Consider the following 21,157-nt stretch of genomic DNA (forward strand, 5'->3'; position numbering starts at 1 on the left):
AGATTCCCCAATACAATGCACCCCGCCAAAAAAAAAGAATTCTTCGGCCATCGTTGTCGACGGCATAATTTTGTTTTACAACGACACAGCGTGCTCTGCTTCTTCGTGCGTGCGCTGCGAGTGTTGCGTGTCCTTTTCCTTCTGTCCACAAAGGTGAGCAAGCTGACACGGCAACGTGGTGGTGATGATAGCGATGATGATGGCGATGATGATGGCCATGGCCATGGCGATGAACAACCCGGGTGACATCAGAGAGAGAGAGAGAGAGAGAGGTGGGGAGGGGGGGGGGAGTTTGTTAACTTCCTCGTCTGTCTTCGTGTGCTGTGTGTGTGTGTGTCGTTTTGGAAATGGGTGCGATCGCAAACCCTGCAAAACCAGGTGCATTGCGATTCCGAACACGTGATTGTCGATCGCGCACACACACACATATACAGTCGTGGAGATCGAGCGCGTAAGCACGCTCACTCATTGATCGTCATCCATTCTCTCATGGTTGTTTGTTCGACAATGCATGCACAACGTTGACAGAATCCCTTCAAGACTCTTCTCCTCGCATCTTCTTCTTCTCTCATCTTTTCAACTTCCCCCATTTCAGCCAAACACATCACACAACAAACGTCCAAGGTACGCCAAGTGGCATCTCAACAGCTTGCATTGTCTCTTTTTGCTCCGCATATCAACGTGCCACGCACAAGCACACACAACATGCCACACATCCACACAAAATGGATGCACCCACGTGGGTGATATGTACTTCAACCGACGACAATGGACTTACACGCCCCTCATGTGTTTTGGTTTGGTTTGTTTGGTGTGGTCAGATGGGTGATCCACAGAGCCTTGGCCAGCAGCTTGCTGACATGACCCTTGGTCCCAACGGCGGACACGCCCAAGTCCCCATGTCCAAACGTACGATTCTTGCCAGCGCGTGCACCACACAGATGATTGATGACACCACACAGTTGCTTGATGACACCACACACACACTCTCTCTCCACGACACACAACCACGCACCCTCCCCTCCATCTCCTCATTCTCCCTCGCTTGCACCCCCTCTCGTTTTCTACAACTCACGCGCGCTTTGCTTTGTTCTTCTTCCCCTTCTACTTCTCTTCGCTTCTTGTTCGTTTCGTTCTGTCAGCGCCAAACCGGTACGTTCCTCCCCACCTGCGCCATCAGGCCGCGCCACCGCCGCAGATGCAAATGCAGGCGCAGATGATGATGGCTCCACCACACGCGCCTCCTCAGGGCCAGCCCCAGCAGGTGTGGGCTGCGCCGCCTGTTGACCAGCGGCAGATGTACGCTGCGCCCCCGCAGCACCAGCCCGCGCCCGGCGCCGTCTACCAGCCGCCTCACGGCGGTGGCTGGAACACAGGCGGCAGCTGGGGTGGCTACCAGCAGCAACCGCGTGGCGGTTACGATCGCTTTGGTCGTGGCGGCGGCTACTCCCGCGGCTTTGGCGGCGGCGGTCGCGGTCGCGATCGTGGGGGTGACCGTTTTGGTCGCCCAGGCGGCTACGGCCGACGCGGAGGTACGTCACCTTGCATTCATGCATGCACGCATGATATCGTGAACCTGTGTGTTTGTGCGAGTAAGCTTGCTTGTCAGCGAGTTTGTAAGTTGGTTTGTCAGCTTGCTTGCTGGCTTTGGTCTCTCTCTCTCTCTTTTTTTTTAAATTTATTTTTGCCTGCTTGCTCGATCTCACTCTACCTCACCTTCTCCCCGCACCTTGAATTGCATGTTGGCGTGCTGATGGATGATGACAGGCCGCGGTTTCTCCTCGCAGTACGACCGCCCCGGCGAGGACTGGACGGAGATGCTCCCTGCCGACGAGCGCCTCGAAGGGTACGCTTGACTGTCTGCCTCCCTTCATATTGTGTTAGGATAATGAAGGATCGCGCGTGGCACTTGCAATTGCGCGCACTGCATTCAACACTCCTGCTTTTGCGTGTCCAACTCCTGCTTTTGCGTGTCCGACTCTATTCCTCTATTTCACACACACACACACCACCACCACCACCACCACCACCACCACCAATCAACCAAATGCACCGTCGACAACAAACAGCGAGCTGTTCAGCGGCCAGCTGACAGGCATCAACTTTGACAAGTACGACGACATTCCCGTCTCCGCCACCGGCACCGAGGTTCCGGAGCCCGTGTCGGACTTTTTCGACTGCGGCCTGGCGGATGTGGTGACCAACAACCTGCGCCTGGCTGGCTACACCAAGCCCACGCCCGTGCAGAAGTACTCCATCCCCATTGTGACTGCCCGCCGCGACCTCATGGCGTGCGCCCAGACGGGTTCCGGCAAGACAGCCGCTTTCCTCGTCCCCATCATCAGCCGCGTGCTGGAGACGGGCCCTGTGGAGGTCCCAGAGACGGCCCGCCGCATGGAGGGCAAGCAGTTCCCCGTGTGCCTCATCCTCGCCCCAACGCGCGAGCTGGCCTCGCAGATTTTCGCCGAGGCGCGCAAGTTCGCCTACCGCGCCAAGATCCGCGCCTGCTGCGTGTACGGCGGCACGGACTTCCGCAGCCAGTTCCGCGACCTGCAGCGCGGCTGCCAGGTGCTGGTTGCCACCCCCGGCCGCCTTGTCGACCTGCTCGAGCGCGGGCGCATCGGCATGGACGCCATCCGCTTCCTCGTGCTCGACGAGGCCGACCGCATGCTGGACATGGGCTTTGAGCCCCAGATCCGCCGCATTGTCGAGCAGGACACCATGCCCCCACCCGGCGTGCGCCAGACGCTCATGTTCTCCGCCACCTTCCCCAAGGACATCCAGGTGCTCGCGCGCGACTTCCTGCACGACTGCGTGTCCATCTCCGTGGGGCGCATCGGCTCCACCACGGAGAACATCTTCCAGAAGGTGTACTGGGTGCAGGAGCACGAGAAGCGCCAGACGCTGCTGGACCTCATCTCCGCCGCCAGCGAAAAGGAGCTCGTCCTCGTCTTTGTCGAGACGAAGCGCGGTGCCGACGCCCTGGAGGACTTTCTCATCCACCAGCAGTTCCCGGCCTCGTCCATCCACGGCGACCGCACCCAGGAGCAGCGCGAGCGCGCCCTGGCCAGCTTCCGCGACGGCTACACGCCCATCCTCGTCGCCACCGCCGTCGCTGCCCGCGGTCTCGACATCCCCAACGTCAAGCGCGTCATCAACTTTGACCTGCCCTCGGACATTGACGAGTACGTGCACCGCATTGGCCGCACGGGCCGCGTCGGCCACAAGGGCCAGGCCATCTCCTTCTTCAACGACAAGAACGCCAACGTCGCCCGCGACCTGCTCGACACGCTGCGCGAGTGCAAGCAGGAGGTCCCCGACTGGCTGGAGGACTTTTCCCGCCGTGCCCGCGGTGGTCGTCGTGGCGGCGGCGGGCGCCGGGGCGGTCGCAGCGGTGGACGCGGCCGTGGTGGCGGTCGCGACTACGGCAGCCGTAACGGCGGCGGCGGCGGCGGCTTCAGTGGTGGCTATGGCGGCGGCAACTTTGGCGGCCCAAGCTACGGTGGCGGTTTCGGCGGTCCCAGCTACGGCGGCGGTGCGTTTCTTGCAAATGCACACGTTCACGCGCACGTTTCCATCACATATACACACACACACACGCGCGCGCGCGCGTGTTGATGCTTTGTTTACTTTCGTTTCAGTCTCTGTTCCATGTGCGTACATGCTAGTTTGAAATACTTTTCAAATCCATCACCCAGCTCACCTGAAACCACCCCCCGGTCCTTTTTTTTTTTCTCCCCCTGTCTCTCTCATATTCGCTCGCCGCCGTTTTTTTCCCCCCATTAGGTCGCGGTTTTGATGCCCCACGCTATCCAAGCGGCGGCAACGCCAGCAGCGGTAGCAGCTACATGCCTCGCCAGCCCCAGCCCGCCTCCTCGGGCAAGGACTGGTGGTAAACCACGCAGCCGTGGCGGGTTGGCGCTCCACGATGCCACCTCTGGTGCGCTGTAGTGTAACTCCCCCTCCCCACCGACCTTGTTTTCATCTGGAATCTGTTTTGTTTGTTTTTGTTCCTCGTTGTGCGATCACGTGACAGACCCCCTTCCATCGCCACCCATCCTTCTTGTTGTGAATGTTTGTTGACTTTCTCTCTCTCTCTTGTTTTTGTGTTGTGTTGTTTGTTTCCCTCCCCTTCCTATAGCCATGTCCAGGGATTGTTGTTTGAGAGGTTTTGTTCTTCTTGTTTGTCTCTGTTCCTTCTGACACGCGGTGACGGCGCCAAGGTGTTGGATGTTGTGTTTTCCTGTTTGTGCCGATGTTTGGGTTTCCTTCGTCTTGCGCCCGTTGCTGTCGTTTGACTGCGTCCGCCGCCGTGTGTTACCGACACCCTAAGCTCTTTTTATCTTCTTGCCCGCCACAGTCGCTGGCATTGCGCCTCGTACTTGCTGCTATTCACTCTCTCGTTAGCTTGATTAGGTGTGCCGCAGCGCGTGTTGTCTCGTCTCTCTCCACACGAGCAACACTGCTGCTGCTGCGTCACACATGCACCCATGAGGCGTGGTGCTTCTTTCCTCTCGTCATTTTATTCGATTGTTAGGCTGTGGCATGCGAGATGCTGCTCCGTGCTCTCTCCTCTTCTTCCGAGAAGGCACTAGGTATGGAGCGTCAGTGTGTGGGGTGTTGTGCCGTTTCCTCTCCCTTTTCTCTTTTGGGTGTTGTTTGCCCGTCCATTGTGTCGCTTGTTGTCCTCTTCATTTGACGTCTGGTCTGTCCCTTGCGTTGCCCTTCTCAACAAAGCCCGTCTGTCACTTTCGTTGGTCTGTCGTTGCATCCTTTGTTTGTTTCGTTGTTTCGTTTGCGTGTTGGTGTTGTTGTGTGCGTTTGCACGGTGGGTTGTTGTGGCCGAGAGCGTGTTGCACGCCCCTTCTTGCCCTCCACAACTCCTCCTCGTCATGCCCTCTCCCCTGTTGTAGCGTCTTTCACTCCCTTGACAGACAGATGCAGCATGGGATTCGCTCATGTGCGCGCCCACCGTTTGGTCGTGATTTTGCTTGTGCTCGTCGCCATAAACAATTGTTTGTTCGTCTACTTGAGCAAAAGGAACTACAGCGACACTCTGTGCGTGCGTGCGTGTGTGTGTGCGCGCGCGTGTGTGCACAGAGTGGTGGGACAATGGGTGCATGCATACATGTGTGTGTGTTCTTGCTGTGTACATGTGGTCGAGTTGCTGCATCGGGTTGTTGTTACTTGGAGCTGAGGAGGCCAACCTGTCACGTCAAGCTGATGTGAGGGGCGAGGCAGCATCGGAAGAGCCATGTGCAAGCATATGTGTGTGTGTGTGTGTGTGTGTGTGTGTGTGTGTGTGTGTGTGTGTGTGTGTGTGTGTGTGTGACAAACCTGGGATGAGGGATCGACGTCCTTCCAGGCCGGCACGACGTACTGCACGTGTACATGCACATGGCGTTTGTGTTTGTGTTTGTGTGTGAATGTGCACACGTGCGCCTGTTGGAAAAAGTAGGCGAGCAATGGGTGCATATGGTCAGCCAGACACAATGACAACCTCCCTCTCCCTCTCGTTTCCTCACCTTGCGCGCCGTCACCGCCCACGCATCACCACCGTTTGCATGTGCTCTGGGTGAAAGCAGCACAAGCCATGCAGCAGCAGACAGAGACAATGACATGCATCGAATGTGACATGGAGGCGGCAAGTGGAGATGGATGGACGAGTCATCAGCAACAAAACCTCAATGGCATCAGCAAAATACACGCCAAAGCGGCGCTGTTTCCTCTTCTCTCTGTCTCTCTCTGTCTCTGTCTCTCTGTCTCTCTCTCTCTTCTTGCAGGCAGACAGAATCCCTTTCACTGCTGTGGGAAAGACACGTACATCGCGTCTGCTGCTGGCATGACCTGTTGAAGCACAGACGCTGGGAGCTGAGGGACAGGGCATGAGCGAGCGTGAATGGTCACGAAAAGTGCATGGGTGCAGAGAGATAGGACAGACACACAGACACACACACACACACACAGACACACAGACACACACACACACACACACACACACACACACACAGACACACACACACACACACCTGATGCGCGTCAATCCCGCCAGTTTCCGTATCAAAGACTTCACTGGAGAGCAAATTCGCCTGCTCCACATCCATGGTAGCTGCCGCCACACCCACGCCGTTCCCTCCATCGCCGCCATCCACCATCTCCTCTTGCTTCACACGCGTCCCATTCCCTGCTGCCGTTGCTGTTGTTGCTGCTGCTACTCCTGGTGACATGGCGGTGTGCAGACTGCCCTGCTCCCCGTGTTGCAAGCTGCTCTGCAATCGTGGTGTCCGCTGCTGCAAGGTGTGTGTGAGTGTGAGTGAACGTGTGTGTGAGTGTGAGTGAGTGAGTGAGTGAGTGAGTGAGTGAGTGAGTGTGTATGTGAAGCAATGTGAACCAGAGTCCGTGTGTGCAGGCACGAGTGAAACGCCATGAAGCATGATGATCACGACGCCCCACCACGTACGGAACACAACATCTGAGCAGCGCCGCCTGCCATATAACCCTCCTCCCTCCTGCCACATTACCTCGTGCTCGTGTATCGCTGCGTGCAAGTTTGTCTCCACTTGTTGCAGCTGCTCCCCAAAGCCCATCACGTCGTCCTGTACATACCTGCTCAATCCCCGGAGACCGCGGGGTGTCACCTCTCGCACAGCAGCAGCGACAAGTGTCTGCACATGACCGGGCAAGAAGAACGAGCAGGTGGTAGTTTGGTGCATGTCAGCGAGCGGAGCGACGGTGGACGCCCTTGCGCACTTGCGATTAGTCACACACGCAAACACGAACGCAGCAATACAGGGAGACAGGCATTTCCACACATCCACAAAGCAGAGGCGGAGGAAGAGACTCAGAGGCGGTGGTAGAGACTCAGAGGCGGAGGCAGACACACACAGACACACAGATACACAGACACACACATATGAGCACAGGCAAGAGCACCTGATCGGATGCGGAAGCAGAGTGGTGATCCTTGAGAGTGCGCGTGAGTTGACACACGCGTTCAATAAAGGTTCGCGTCGCGCCTTCCAGCACGGACAGCGAATGATCCGACACGCCTGCATACGCACGTACACGTACACACACACACACACACACACACACACGCACACACACACACACACACGCACACACACGCACACACACACACACGCACACACACGCACACACACGCACACACACACACACACACACGCACGCACAAACACACACGTACACAAACACACACACACATACAAGTTCACAAGCACTGGTGAGAGGTGCTTGTAGCTGTTGTTTTGGCAAGCCGTATGCGAGTCGTAGCTCTCATGGTGCAAAACACAAGCGAGAGTCAGTCGGCACAATACTCACAAGAGAACCCGGCATGTGCTGCGAGGGTGGCCACCGCCGTATGCAGCGAGCGGCATCCGTCAACATAAGGGTTCTCCACATCTGCAAGAGTGCACCGCAAATTACGTGAGCAACATCTGGGGGGATCGGCCAAAGGCGCAGCTTGTAGTTGGTTGACGTGCACCCACATGTGTGTGTATGTGTGTGTGTGTGTGTCACGCACTCACACTCTCACACTCTCACTCTCACACACGCTCACTCTCTCACTCTCACACACTATCACTCTCACACACTATCACACACGATCACTCTCACACTATAATGCTCTGTGCAGGCAAACACACTCAGTTTCACTCGTTCAGCACCTTGTTGTGCGAGCAGCGTGGATGCAAGTGTTGTCATCTGTGTGGCAGGCAAGCAGCATGCAAGGGTATGAGAGGACTTGGATGTTCATGTCGCGTAGCATGAAACATGAGGCGCAAGCAACTTGCATTTCAAGATGAAGACAAGCCCGACATATTCACCCGTCACAGCAATCCATGCTGTGTACGGACCGAAGTTTGCTGTGGGGAATCATCGGTCATGGCAGCTTGAGGTTGGCCGGCCTGCCTCTATCAGTGCGCGTGCGTGTGTGTGTGTGTGTGTGTGTGTGTGTGTGTGTGTGTGTGTGTGTGTGTGTGTGTGTGTGTGTGTGTGTGTGTGTGTGTGTGTGAGTGTGCGTGCATGCGTGCGTGCGTACAAGTATGGTGTGTGAGTGTGTGTGTGAGTGTGTGAGTGAGTGTGTGTGAAGGATGCACATCCGTGAAAGTGATTGTTGGGAGTGGAAGACCAGTGCATGTGAACATGGGACAAGGGGCAGTGTTTGGTTCGGACATGAGCAGGCCAAAGCCACGCCTTGCTCGCCCAGCCTCACACCAACAGAGACGGACAGAAACATGAACATTCATTCGCACCTTTATCCCTCGAAGGCGATCGCGCAGCTGGAGGATGCGAGACATGGACGCAATGTTGTGCACGACTGGGTTGTGCGCCAGCACTTGCGTAGATTGGTGTGGTTGTGGTTGTGGCGGTGTTGTTGTTGTTGTTGTTGTTGTTGTGCCTTGGTGCCCACCGTTAACGTCAGTTGAGGAGGAGGAGGAGGATGATGGCACGTGATCATGGGGAAGAGGCTGGTGTGGAGCATAGTGCTGTGGTCTGCGTGGAAACACCGCCCCTGAATAGTCACTCTTCAGCGCCCCCCTCAACGTCCCAATCACGTCCTCCACGTCATCCACGTCCTCCTGCTGTTCCTCTTTCTCTTCCACCACGGCTGCCTGCTCCTTCTCTGCCACTGCATCATCCCCATCCTTCACACCACCACCACCACCTGTAGTCGTTTCCGCGCACCCGTCCTTCATCGCTGCATTTTGTGGTGTCGGACACGAAATGGCGCGCGGCTTCTTTTGCTTGCCTCGCTTGTGCCTGCAAGCACATCACATGTCACACCCCACACCTATGTCAAGCACTTCCGTTCCTGTCACGATGGCAGCTTCATCATCACGGCACAAGCCCCCCCCCCCTCCTTGCCACCTCCATCACGACTTCTTTCCCCTTCCCCCTCCATCCTTGCTGACCAAAACCCGCATACATGGCTTCTTGGCTTGCTGTGTAAATTGGGAGAGGCAAGACAGAAAAGAACACACACACACACACACACACACACGCACCAAGACAAACCACAAACGGACAGCATGTGGCGAGACGCCCAAGTCGCAATCGCGCGCAAGCAAGCGAGCAACGTTTCTCTTGCGCACCCGCACACAGTGCTTGCCACAGACACCACAAGCACACAGACACAGACATAGAAACGAAACCATCACATCACCGGAAACAAAAACACGTGCAACAGCCTCATGACACATAGTCCAGAACGTAGGGAAAACAAGCCCTCAAAGGCAGGAGGAGCGCCAATGGAGGACACCCAGTGGGCAAGTAAAGAAAAGGAGAAAGCGTGGGGTCGTAAAAAGGAGAAGACACCAAAAGCAGAGGTTATTTCACAGACGAGCGCAACAACAAACGCACAGGTAGGAAACAAGAGGCACTCAAACAACGCTCACACACAACCTTCCATCTCATACACAAGGACATCCGCACAATTATCACCACATATGCCACTTTCATCACAGCAACGCAAACAGCAACAAACACAAAGGTTGGTTGTAGAACAAACCAAAACAAAGATGTGAAGGAGGAGAAGGTGGACAAGGTAGAAAGGAAGGAAAAAGAAAGAAAGGCGGCATGTAGCGGATTGTAGGTGTGAGGAGGGATCATCTACGGGTTGACAATGGTGAGCGAGACATCGTCCACGTTGACCTGCAGGCGGCGGGCGGTGTTCTCAAACTCAACGGTGACAGAGTTGAAGGCGCTGTGTTCCGCAGTGACAAAGCCAACAACGGAGAGCTCCACAAACTCGCCGCGAATGACGTCCGTCTCCAGGACGCGGCGCGAGCTGATGAGCATGCGAGCATCACCCTCGCCAGCGTACACCTTCGCCTCCATCTGCAAGAAGCGGTCCTGGTCCTGGCGCCAGCCAACGCGGAAGGTCATGGTCACCTCGGCAAGCGTGATCAGCTCAACGTCGCTGACCACCTGGCTGATGGCACTGTTTGCGTTGACAAAGGCGACGTTGTTGCCCTCGGGCGCGCCGTCGGCGTACTCGGCCGCAGATGGGTGGAACACGCCGGAAACGCCAGAGACAACCCAGTCCGTGATCACCGTCTCAAAGTCGCCCTCGTTCGCAAGAACCTGCGACTCAAAGCCCGTGTTGCCCAGAGGAACACTCACAAACTCCGTGGTCGTGGAGGTCGACGACGACGTGGAGGTCGAGGTGGAGGAAGACGTGGACGTGGACGACGAGGTGGATGTGCCCGTGGTCGTGTCCAGCGACACATCCACGCTGATGTTGTCAATGCCGACCTGCTGGCGGTCAGCAGTGTTGGTGATGACAAGGCGCAGGCGCTCGCCCCAGAGCTCAGGGCCAAAGTCAACCACGTCAACCGTCACAGCAGCAAAGTCGCCAGGGCCAAGGCCAGTGAAGAAGAACTCGGTTACCTTCGCGCTGGCAACCAGCTCCTGACTCTCCTCAGCGTACACGTCAAGGTCCGCCTGCAGGAAGCGGTCGTAGTCCGCGCGCCAGCCGACGTTCACCGCCACCTGCACGTGCACCTTGTCGCCAAGACGCACGCCCTGCAGCAGCTGCCACGCGCTCGCCCCCGCGTTGAGGTACAACACCTGGTCCTGGTCCGGCACGTTGTACTCGCCGTTGTTGGGGAAGAAGGTGCCAGCCTGGCCAGAGAGCGCCCAGTTGTCCGCAGCCGCAATGAAGCCGCCAGCGCTCAGCTCGTTGTCCTCAAAGGATGGGTTGAACACGGATGGAGGAACAAAGGGTGTTGTCGTGGTCGTCGTGGAAGAGGACGACGATGTTGACGTCGAAGTCGATGTGGACGTGGAAGTCGACGATGTCGTGCTTGTGGAGGTCGAGGTGCTGGTCGAGGTGGAGGACGATGTGCTGGTGGACGTGGAGGTTGAAGTTGAGGTTGAGGTGCTCGTGGACGTGCTCGTGCTGGTTGAGGTTGAGGTTGAGGTGGAGGTAGACGTGCTTGTGGACGTCGACGTAGAGGTGGAGGATGAGGTAGACGTGCTGGTGCTGGTAGAGGACGACGTCGAGGACGATGTGCTCGAGGTCGTCGACGTGGAGGTGGAGGTGGAGGTCGATGTCGACGTGGATGTGGAGGTGGAGGACGTGGTTGATGTAGAGGTGGAGGTTGACGTGGAGGTGGAGGTGGATGTCACCGTGGTCACGTACTCACGCTTGCACATGTACGAGCGGCGGCGCGTGCAGGGAAGCTCCTCCCACTCGCCGTTCTGGGTGTTCTGCACAAGGCACGCGCCTGGCGTCGTCGCAGACGCAGCAAGCGGCCACCCAAAGTCAACCGCCTCGCTGCCGTCAACCCACTCAATACTCGCGCCATCGTCGGTCAGGTGGGCACCCAGCCACACCTGGTTGTTGGTCGTCGAAGCACGAATCACAACAAGCACAAAGTCAAGCTCCGCCTGCGACAGCACGCTCACCAGCGAGCCATCCCACTCGTCAACGCAGTAGGCCCACGCCTCGTCAAACGTCACCTTCTCATCAACATACTGGTACAGCGACCCATCAAACACGGCAACGCCAGGCTCAACAGTGCGGAACAGCGTGCTGGTGCTTGTCGACGTCGACGTCGACGAAGACGTGGAGGAGGAGGTGGATGTCGTGGTGGATGTCGACGAGGAAGTCGACGACGACGACGAGGTGGATGACGACGACGAGGTGGTCGTGGACGTGGACGACGATGTGGAGGAAGACGTGGAGGTGGATGACGATGAGGACGTCGAGGTCGAGGTCGAGGACGACGTGGACGACGAGGTTGATGTCGTGCTGCTGCTGCTCGTGGAGGTGGACGACGAGGTGGAGGTAGAGGTCGAGGTCGAGGTGGACGACGATGTGGTGAAGGCGTTGCGCTTGCAGATGAAGCCACGCAGGGACTGGCAGCCAAGGTCGGCCCATGTGCCGTCACGCTCGTCCGTGGTGCCCGTGTTGAAGACAACGCAGAACTGGTCGCCATCAAAGTTGTTGGGCTCACCCTCCTCCCATGGCAGCGGCCACAGGCGCGTCGTACGGCCGTCCTGCCACCAGATGCTGTCGTGGGCCTCGTTGAACTCGGCGCCAATCCACAGCTGGCGCAGGTCTGTCGTCTTGGGCACAATCTGGCGCAGGAACGTCTGCTCCTCGGCGTCCAGGATGGTGGCGAGGTAGCCGTCCTCAGCTTCGCAGCTGGCCTGCGCATCATCCTGCGACTGCTTGTCCTGGATCACGCGGAACTCAAAGTTGCCAAACTCGGTCCACTCTGGTGTCGTTGTCGAGAACGATGATGGGAGGGTCCAGAGAAGAGGGAGCAGAGGAGAGGGTGTGTGTGTGTGTGTGTGTGTGTGTTTCGGGTGAGCAAGGGGGTGCATCGGAAACGTCAGAGAAACAGGCGGTGCGCGCATACAGACGACAATAAAGCAACACGAGCGTACAGACAACAAGTGAACGCGTGCATACGAGACAAAGTGAAACATCACAGCTCCAAGAGCAGTTGCATGCATGCATGCATGCATGCATGCATGGTGCCATTCTCGCAGATGAGTGAGTCACACGCACCAACGAGGTTATCGACGAGGAACTCAGAGGTTGAAGAAGACGAGGTGGAGGTTGAAGTCGATGTGGAAGTCGATGTGGAGGTTGTGGAGGAGGTTGAGGTCGATGTCGAGGTGCTGGTGGAAGTGGAGGTCGAGGTGCTGGTTGAAGTGGACGTGGATGTGGAGGTGGACGTAGACGTGGAAGTCGAAGTTGACGTCGAGGTCGATGTAGATGTGGAGGTGCTAGTGGAGGTGGAGGTTGAAGTGCTAGTGGAGGTTGAAGTGCTAGTGGAGGTTGAAGTGGATGTTGAAGTTGAAGTGGACGTGCTGGTGGAGGTGGAGGTGGATGTGACCGTGGTGATGTAAGGGGCCTTGCACACGTATGAGCGGCGGCGGGTGCAGGAGAGGTCCTCCCACTGGTCGTTGTCCTGGTTCTGCACGACGCAAGCAAGCGGGGTTGTGCCGACGAGCGGGTCCGTGAAGTTTGTTGGGCTCATGTCGGTCCACTCCAGGGACAGGCCATCGTTGGAGAGCTGTGCGCCGAGCCAGATTTGGGTGTTGGTGGTGACGACGCTGAGGAAGTCGATGAAGAAGCGGTATTCGTCGTTGCTGAGGAGGCTGACAAGCTCGGCGTTGTCGTCGCGGCACGCGGCGAGGGCAGTATCAAACTGCACCTTGTCGTCGTAAAAGTAGTACGTGTTGCCTTCAAAGAGGGCGCCGTCTGTTGGGCAATGAGTGAGGCAAGGGAGAAGGATGAGCGGAGCAAGTCAGGAAAAGCAGGTGGTGAGTGGCGGAAACAAAACGTGACACGCATGGGGTGGTGAGCCGACGTGGCGAACGAAGGAGGCATGTGCACAGGGGCAAGCACAACAAGCACCAGCAGAGGTGTTACTCACTCTCGCCAAGGGCGAAGAAGAGGGTGGTGGTGGTGGTGGATGTGGTGGAGGAGGAGGTGGAGGAGGATGTGGAGGTTGAGGTTGAGGTGGATGAGGACGTTGAGCTTGTGCTCGAGGTGGAAGATGAGGAGGAAGTGGAGGTGGAAGAGGAGGACGATGTTGAGGAAGAAGTGGACGTGGTGCTGCTGCTGCTGGTGCTGGAGGAGGAGCTGGTGGATGTGGAAGACGATGTTGAGGTGGAGGTGGAGCTGGTGAAGGCGTTACGCTTGCAGATGTAGCCGCGGGTGGAATCGCAGCCCATGTCGATCCAGGTGCCATCGCGGTCCTCGACGGTGCCAGTGCTGAAGACGACGCAGAACTGGTCATCGTTGAAGTTGTTGGGCTCACCGTCGGCCCATGGCAGAGGAGAGAGGGAAGTGGTGCGGCCGTCTTGCCAGGTGATGTTCTGGTGCAGGTCGTCAAACTCGGCGCCGATCCACACCTGCCTGAGGTCGGTTGACTTTGGCACGACTTGGCGCAGGAAGGTCTGCTCCTCGGGATCCAGGATGGTGGCGAGGTAGCCGTCCTCCGTCTCGCAGCTGGCCTGGGCCTCGTCCTGCGTGCGCTTCTGCTGGATCAAGCGGAACTCAAAGTTGCCAAACTCGGTCCAGTCTGTGCGGCATGGAATGAGCCGGGACGTTCAAGGGGTTGGGCGTGCGAGTGAGTTGGTGGTTGAGCAAGTGAGTGAGTGAGTGTGTGTGTGTGTGTGTGTGTTGTGTCGTGAGTGAGTGTGAGAGTGAGTGAGTGAGTGTGTGTGTGTGTTGAGAGAGAGAGAGTGAGTGAGACAGCATGTTTGGCTGTGAGAGTGTGAGTCAGTCAGTGTGTCTGCGAGGCAAACCAGGAGCAAGAGAAGAAACGCACCGAGGATGTTGTCCACGCCAAACTCAGAGGTGGAGGTGGAGGAAGTGGAGGTTGAGGAAGACGTGGACGTGGACGACTCCGTGACGGGAACCGTTGGTGTGACCACGGCTGTAGTTGTCGTTGTCGTTGTTGTCGTTGTTGTGTTCATCGTCGCTGTGGTTGCGGGCACGGAAATGGCTGGCGTTGTCGTTGTCGTTGTGGTGGTGGTGGTTGCCGTGGTGCTTGTCGATGAGACGGAAGCAGCCAGGGCAGCGACCACCAGCACGGCAAGCATGCTGGCGAGTTTCATGGTGGAGGGCGTTTTGCGGATGGTTCGTCGAGGCAGCCACGCGGATTGTGACTACCGATCACACTCGGGGCGATCGGACAGAGGACTCACAGACACCAGTCGAGGATGGTGAAGGGTGTCCGCCTGTCGCGATACGGGTGGAGTGCGCGTGTGGACGTGTGGACGTGTGGAGAAAACACACACGAGGGCGCCACGAGGGTGCAAACAAGTGGACCAGAGCAAGGGCAGCAAGCGCAAGAGAGGCGTGCGATGAGTTGCTTGAAGTGTGCGATGATGAACAGTGCTTGCAGGCAAAATGGTGTTGGTAGTAATGGCACGTGCGAGGTGGTGACGGTGGTATTGGCACAAGAAGAAGAAGAGGAGGGAGGAGAACAAAAGCAACAAAAGGCGTTTGACTCAATGCAGGAAGCTGGGATGGAAAGTGCTTGAGCAAGGTTGATCAACAACAACAACAACAAGGTGAACAACACGACGAACACGCCATGCGATGGAATGAGGTTGAGGCAAGATGAGGAATGGCATGGGCGAGGACCACGAGAAGTAGCAGGAGACGAAGTAAGAAGAAGCAAGAGCGGACCCAACAAGGTGGAGAAGCGACAGTGAAAGCAGTGGTGATGGCGGAAAGGTTGGGAGTGGTGACAAGCGAGAGAGGCGCAAGTGGCACACATGGGTTGGCCGACACTTTTTGTCGGGTTGGACGCGTTTCGCATCTCATGCCATTCTACATCACATCACTGACGACCACCACTGACAAAACCAATGGTTGCGACGGCTCACCCAGAGAGAGAGAGGGGGGGGGGAACACTGAATGAAACGTGGGAAGGAGAGAGGACACGCAAGGAGGAAGAAGCAGGCGAAGGAGAAGAGGACCCAAACACAAGGAACACAAGACGAGGACGGCATAGAGAGAGAGAGAGAGACAAGGGTTGGATATGGAGAGGGGGGGGGTTTCGACCGCACCCGGATGGCGCATGCCATTGTTGGCGAACCAAACATCAAACACACCAAACGCCGGGTGCGGTCGCAAAACACATACATACATGCACACATTCACACGCACACACGCGGGCGCGCGCTTGGGTGCGATCGGCACCACGGCAGCAGCTCGCTTGCGCACACACACACTCACATACACATGCGCATACGGCAAGCAGGAGCGCCCCAAAGCAGATGGCAGATGGCAGATGGCAGATGGCAGATGGCACTGGGCTTACAGGGGTGGTTGTCGAGCGAGCGGGCGAGGTGGCGACGAGACGACGAAAGCACACGGAAAGTGATGGGAGAACACGCAAGCACAAGCAGGCGAAGCGAGAGCGCGTGAGGGGGAAAACACAAAACACACACACACACACACACACACAAACACTGCCATCGCGAGGCGAAGAAGCAGCAGGCGGCAGTGGGTGGGTGTCAGTGGGTGCGTGTGTGCGTGAGTTTGAGTTTTGGTGTGGCGGCGGGACAGAGAGAGGAGAAAAATCGCCAGCACACCGCAGTTGTCAACACGGTGCGAAGTGTGCTGTTAGTGGAAGATGTCCAGCAACAATCGTCGACTGATGGTGGGCTTGGCGGCTTTTTGCGCACATTTTTGCCTGCATGCAAAAGAAAGCAGGAAGGAACAATGTAGAAAACCAGTGGGAAACACACCCTATTTTTCTTTGCCTGCAGGCACAACACTTTGTTTTTTTGTGCTGTCGGATCCGCTGTTGTGGGCGGGGGCGTGTGCAGTGGTTTTGCTTTTGCTGTGTGTGTGTGTGTGTGTGTGTGTGTGTGTGTGTGTGTGTGTGTGTAATCGCACCAGGAGCGGTCACGATTTTGTCCTCAATCCAGCGCCCGATCCTGAACTTCCGGGCAGGTTTAGAGTGTCGTGTGATGGTCTATCTCCCTCCGCTGTGATTGGCGACCTTAAGCAAACCCAGGGTCATTCGGTATCACTTATATAATACAGCTATGGTCCATAATTCAAATCATAATTCATTCGTACCAGTAGTACGGCTGCAGAATATAAGTGCGGGAGATTGGTAACCTAGTGTTCTGCTCACGTAATGAGCTACTAGAAGTTCGTGCCAAGAGATGAGACAGAATTCCTCAGACATTCCTGTAAATGAGGCGACTTAACACCGCGTCCAGCGCCGCAAGGTTCTCATCAACCCAGTTTATCCGTGAATCGCAGGTTGGAGGGTTGGGCCTATAGGTTGGACTATGTGAGGTAAGAGAGTGCACGGTCCCTCGGCCACTCTGATGGTCTGACTATGTGTGTGTGTGTGTGTGTGTGTGTGTGTGTGTGTGTGTGTGTGTGTGCTTTTTCCTTCCCCATCATTCTTCGACACAAGAGAGAGCACCCCGCCCTTGCGTGCCTTGCACCCACCCACCCAACCAAGCTGTCGCGGGTTTAGGTTTAGATCCGGGTGGGGCGCTGTGTGTGTGTGTGTGTGTGTGTGTGCGCAGCGGGAATTCGAAATTGCGTCGTTGCAGTATAATGTAGGTTCTTCGTGTGGTTGGCCGCTGTTGCTTGGCAATTAGAAGGGTGTCTATTGAACAATGCGAGAACCACAGCACGATGGCACAAGGTGAAAGGAGGGGGGGGGGGGTGCCGCAAGGACAAAGCAAGCAGGAAGAACAAGAAGGCAGGACAAAGCAAGAAGGCAGGCCAAGAACAAGAAGGCAGACAACCAAGCAACCAAGCAACCAACCGAGCAAGCGAAAGCTCTCACGTTGTGCTGGGGCTGTTGCACCGACACGGAAACGCACAGACAAACCAAAAACATACACCCCCCCCCCATCTCCCCCCACCTCAAACGCGTGGACAACGACATACAACGACATACAGACAGACACGCCGGAACACAAAAAACAAAACACAAAAGCACACACACGCTCACAAGCTCACATGCAGACTAACAACATACAGGCTAACACGAGCAGCAGCGTGGCAAGGAACGTGTAATTCAACGCAGGGTGCAAGGATGAAGGAAGATCAGGGTCACAGCACATCAGGTGCGCAAGAGACAGACGAGGGTCAAAAAGAGCACCAAGGTGGTGGCGGTGGTGGTGGCAAGAGGGGGGAGGGTGGCCACAACCGCAGTGTGGCGCAGACACGCGTGCGCATGCGGTCCGGTGCCGCATGGTATGGCTAGCCACGCTGTGCTCCCACGTTAGATGGAGGAGCCAAAGAGAACAAGGCCGACGTAGAGAACGGCCAAGAGAACACCAACTTGCAACAGCTTCTTGCCATCCGAGCCCTGGCTGCCAGATCCACCGTCTTCGTCATCATCATCATCATCGCCGCCCGAGGACTGATGGTTGCCCTCGAAGAAGAGCTGAATCTCCTCAAGCGAGCGGCCCTGTGTGTGTGTGTGTGTGTGTGTGTGTGTGTGTGTGTGTGTGTGTGTGTGTGTGTGTGTGTGTGTGTGTGTGTGTGTGTTGGAACAGACAATATGTGAGAGTTGCCATAAACCAGAACTGGGCGACAGAAGAACAGGGGCAAAAGAAGCAGGGCAGTCGACAAAGTGTGTGCCTTGGCACAAACTGCACGCACCTTTGTCTCTGGGAGCTTGAAGAAGACAAAAGTGACGCCGAGGACGCACACGGCGGCGTAGAGCCAGAAGACGCCCTGCTCGTGCAGGGCAGACTTGATGGAGGAGAAGGTCTCCGTCACAATGAAGGAACACGTCCAGTTGAGCAGCGTGGCAAAGCTCGACGCAATGCCGCGCACGCGCCCAGGAAAGATCTCAGACATGATCAGCCTGAACCAGGGGTTGGGGGAGGCAGTGGTTGTTGCAGCAGAGGTTTGGGAAACGGAGGGGATGATATGTGAGCGTGAGAGAGAGAGAGAGTGTGTGTGTGTGTGTGTGTGTGTGTGGATGTGAGGCGGTGAAACGACACACAAGGAAGAGGCAAAAGGGGTCAGGTGGCACAGCCAAGCGGAGCCGACTTTGAAGCAAAGAAGCCGACTTGCAAACACACGAACAAACAAACAAGCAAGCAAGCAAACACGCACACATACCAAGGGATGGCGCCGAGGCCAATGGAGAAGCAGGCAATGTAGACAATGACGTTGACGAGAGCAACAGTGCCGCTCACGCTGTACTGGTTGTTCTGCAACCAAAAGTAGTAGCCTGCCAGATCACAGCGTTTGATACGACGAGAGGACAGGCGGTGAACGCGTATTGTGATAAACAGGAGGCAGCCAGAAGTGCCAGCCAGGGTGAACGGCTGATAAAGGAGAGGGGGGGGGCGGGGGAAAGCGGCTACACCAGTTCCGTTGCTGGCAACAGAACGACACACGGGACCATACACGCCCCAAGCGGCATCCTCGCAAACACTCAACATGCAACAACAGACCCAGATACACTCGCATAAACACGCACACACACACGCACACGCACACGCACACGCACACGCACACACACACACACACGCACACACACACACACACACACACACACAGCATGGGGCTGACCAAGGAGGGCCGAGCTGGCAGCCATGCCGACACCGGCCACCATGAGGAGCGCACGGCGACCGCTCTTGTCGACAATCACGCAGGAGATGGCGGTGACAACAAACTGCACGCTGCCAACAATCAGCGCAGCCACGTTGGAATTGTCAAACCCGGCATCCTCAAAGATCTGAACACGCCAAGACCCGGGGGCAGATGATTGAGTGAGTGTGTGTGTGCGTGTGTGCGTGTGTGTGTGCGTGTGTGAGTGTGTGTGTGTGCAAGCAAGTTTGGTGCCCAAACCCCCCTCAAACTCCACACCACAAGACGGCGCAGCAGGACACGACGCAGCACAACAAAACATGATGGCAAACGCACGGAGCCGCTGAAGAAGATGACGGCGTTGATGCCGGAAAACTGCTGGAAGAGCATGATGCCCGCTGCCACGACGAGGGCGCGACCAGAGGCGCCGCGGAACACATCCAGCACAGACGCGCTGCTCTCCTCCGTGCTCAGGCTCGCCCGCACCGTGTTCAGCTCCGATTCGCAGTCCGCCTTGGGCCCGCGCAAGCGCCGCAGGTCTCGCAGTGCTAACGGTGGCAGAGGGTGTGTGTGTGTGTGTGTGTGTGTGTGTGTGTGTGTGTGTGTGTGTGTGTGTGTGTGTGTGTGTGGTGGTTGGGGGAGGGGATGGAGGTGGTGATGTGATGGTGGCGTGAGAGAAAAGGTATTGGGTGGCGAAGCGACATCACAAAAATGTCCTGGAACGAGAGATGGCGTGCCCGAGGTGCATCAACGAGCACATGTACACGGCGGATGCGTGTGTGTGTGTGTGTGTGTGTGTGTGTGTGTGTGTGTGTGTGTGTGTGTGTGTGTGTGTGTGTGTGTGTGTGGTGACATACCGGCCTGCATGCGGCCCTTCTTTGCGAGGTAGCGGGGAGAGTCGGGCAGGAAGAACGACGCCACGCCCAGGGCGCCAGGGGCGAGTGCACCTGGTGGCGCAAAACGCGAGAGTATCGTGAAGGTTTCAGTGAGAATACAACAAGGTCTTCACCATCACACAACTGGTGTTCAACAGAAACGCACGCACGCACACACACACACACACACACACACACACACACACACACACACATTAAAGCACACAAAAGCACACACATGCGCAGTCGTGTGCTCACCGATCCAAGCAAGATTGCTCCAGGTCACGCCAGCGCCAATGGCATACGCCAGCAGAACACCAAGCGTCACGGCCTAGGCGATGGGATGGGACAACGCAGCATATGTGAGGAACCGAGGAGCAAGCAAACGAGAGAGGGGAGGGAGGGAGAACCAGCAGAGCATGCTCTGTACGTGTGTGTGCGTGCGTGTGTGTACACGTGTGCGTATGGGATTGCGTACCAGCTGGTTGATGCTGCCCATGCCACCGCGGAGATGGGCAGGGGCGATTTCAGCAATGTACACGGGCACCGAGACAGACGCCTGGTTGTGGACATCGATGACGGAGACAGGATGATTGTGAGAGATGCGCGCATGTCAGCTGCACAAAGCCAGCATCACTGTGTGCGCGCGCGTGTGTGTCTGTGTTTCCTTGTGTGGGTAGGGAGAAACACACACACACACGCACACACACCACACCACACCACAACGCAAGAGATCACATTCCAATGGACGCACGATGCCGATGGCAAAGCCGTCGAGGATGCGGCCGACGAGGAGCATGGCAAAGGGCTCGGTCACGTGCTGGCAGAAGGCGATGAGCAGAAACCCGGCCGCGTAGAAGATGGACGACACCAGAAACGTCCTGCGCACACGGAGAACAGAGGCACAGCGATCAAGGACCAACAACGATCAGCTGTGCGACTGGTGCTGGCGTGGATGTGTTCAAACGCAAAGCACACACACACACACACACACACACACACAAAAGCAACGCATGGCTGCCGACACCCAAGCAGTGGACCACCAGCACGAGTTGAACATGCACATAACAGCGGGAACGCACTTGGTGCGGCCGAAACGGTCCAAGCAGACGCCGCCAGCAAGGGCGCCAACCATGGCGCCAACGTTCACGATGGAGCCGAAAATGTCCTGTTGCCCTTGGCTGATGTCGATGCCTTTCTT

At 56.9% G+C, this 21,157-nt stretch overlaps 4 protein-coding genes across 4 annotated transcripts in view; 1 reads left to right on the forward strand and 3 right to left on the reverse strand.

Annotated features, from left to right (window-relative positions):
* Positions 1-524: 524 nt before the first annotated feature.
* PTSG_06940 (DEAD/H box polypeptide 3) lies at positions 525-5,028 on the forward strand. The gene is made up of 6 exons (XM_004992284.1): positions 525-624; positions 822-909; positions 1,143-1,532; positions 1,768-1,846; positions 2,070-3,535; positions 3,787-5,028. The coding sequence occupies exons 2-6, from the start codon at positions 822-824 to the stop codon at positions 3,894-3,896; spliced, it is 2,133 nt and encodes a 710-aa protein (XP_004992341.1). The 5' UTR covers positions 525-624; the 3' UTR covers positions 3,897-5,028.
* Positions 5,001-8,737, reverse strand: PTSG_06941 (uncharacterized protein). The gene is made up of 11 exons (XM_004992285.1): positions 8,274-8,737; positions 7,875-7,931; positions 7,686-7,722; positions 7,342-7,422; positions 6,934-7,049; positions 6,522-6,665; positions 6,030-6,290; positions 5,825-5,871; positions 5,526-5,571; positions 5,338-5,379; positions 5,001-5,207 (listed from the first exon to the last, which is right to left on the reverse strand). Exons 1-11 carry the CDS (start codon positions 8,715-8,717, stop codon positions 5,184-5,186), a joined length of 1,299 nt encoding a protein of 432 aa, XP_004992342.1. The 5' UTR covers positions 8,718-8,737; the 3' UTR covers positions 5,001-5,183.
* A 216-nt stretch (positions 8,738-8,953) lies between these two features.
* On the reverse strand, positions 8,954-15,919 carry PTSG_06942 (lectoxin-Phi2). The gene is made up of 5 exons (XM_004992286.1): positions 15,819-15,919; positions 14,316-14,727; positions 13,416-14,066; positions 12,542-13,240; positions 8,954-12,245 (listed from the first exon to the last, which is right to left on the reverse strand). The coding sequence occupies exons 2-5, from the start codon at positions 14,602-14,604 to the stop codon at positions 9,631-9,633; spliced, it is 4,254 nt and encodes a 1,417-aa protein (XP_004992343.1). The 5' UTR covers positions 14,605-14,727; positions 15,819-15,919; the 3' UTR covers positions 8,954-9,630.
* Positions 15,920-17,063: 1,144 nt separating this feature from the next.
* Positions 17,064-21,157, reverse strand: part of PTSG_06943 (uncharacterized protein) — a 4,904-nt gene continuing 810 nt past the window's right edge. Inside the window, exons 2-11 of the mRNA XM_004992287.1 lie at positions 21,039-21,157; positions 20,711-20,837; positions 20,435-20,515; positions 20,215-20,287; positions 19,939-20,028; positions 19,418-19,629; positions 19,064-19,229; positions 18,608-18,719; positions 18,140-18,347; positions 17,064-17,945 (exon numbers count right to left, since the gene is read on the reverse strand). The exon at positions 21,039-21,157 is cut by the window's right edge and continues 49 nt beyond it. Coding sequence (XP_004992344.1) covers positions 17,757-17,945; positions 18,140-18,347; positions 18,608-18,719; positions 19,064-19,229; positions 19,418-19,629; positions 19,939-20,028; positions 20,215-20,287; positions 20,435-20,515; positions 20,711-20,837; positions 21,039-21,157 — 1,377 coding nt within the window. The 3' untranslated portion in view covers positions 17,064-17,756. The remainder of the gene's footprint in view (positions 17,946-18,139; positions 18,348-18,607; positions 18,720-19,063; positions 19,230-19,417; positions 19,630-19,938; positions 20,029-20,214; positions 20,288-20,434; positions 20,516-20,710; positions 20,838-21,038) is intronic.

Source organism: Salpingoeca rosetta (assembly GCF_000188695.1).
Source record: "Salpingoeca rosetta unplaced genomic scaffold supercont1.17, whole genome shotgun sequence".
Taxonomy (NCBI): domain Eukaryota; class Choanoflagellata; order Craspedida; family Salpingoecidae; genus Salpingoeca; species Salpingoeca rosetta.

What these genes read in the sequence shown, in the direction of transcription:
- PTSG_06940 (XM_004992284.1), top strand. Translation starts at nt 822, where the DNA reads ATGGGTGATCCACAGAGCCTTGGCCAGCAGCTTGCTGACATGACCCTT. An exon ending in CGGCTACGGCCGACGCGGAG is followed by an intron (nt 1,533 to 1,767) that starts GTACGTCACCTT and finishes GGATGATGACAG; the next exon opens with GCCGCGGTTTCTCCTCGCAG. An exon ending in GCCGACGAGCGCCTCGAAGG is followed by an intron (nt 1,847 to 2,069) that starts GTACGCTTGACT and finishes GACAACAAACAG; the next exon opens with CGAGCTGTTCAGCGGCCAGC.
- PTSG_06942 (XM_004992286.1), bottom strand. Translation starts at nt 14,604, where the DNA reads ATGAAACTCGCCAGCATGCTTGCCGTGCTGGTGGTCGCTGCCCTGGCT. An exon ending in CTTCTTCGCCCTTGGCGAGA is followed by an intron (nt 13,241 to 13,415) that starts GTGAGTAACACC and finishes ATTGCCCAACAG; the next exon opens with ACGGCGCCCTCTTTGAAGGC. An exon ending in CCTCGTCGATAACCTCGTTG is followed by an intron (nt 12,246 to 12,541) that starts GTGCGTGTGACT and finishes CAACGACACCAG; the next exon opens with AGTGGACCGAGTTTGGCAAC.
- PTSG_06941 (XM_004992285.1), bottom strand. Translation starts at nt 8,717, where the DNA reads ATGAAGGACGGGTGCGCGGAAACGACTACAGGTGGTGGTGGTGGTGTG. An exon ending in CTGCTTCCGCATCCGATCAG is followed by an intron (nt 6,666 to 6,933) that starts GTGCTCTTGCCT and finishes GGTCATGTGCAG; the next exon opens with ACACTTGTCGCTGCTGCTGT. An exon ending in ATGCCAGCAGCAGACGCGAT is followed by an intron (nt 5,572 to 5,824) that starts GTACGTGTCTTT and finishes GCTTTCACCCAG; the next exon opens with AGCACATGCAAACGGTGGTG.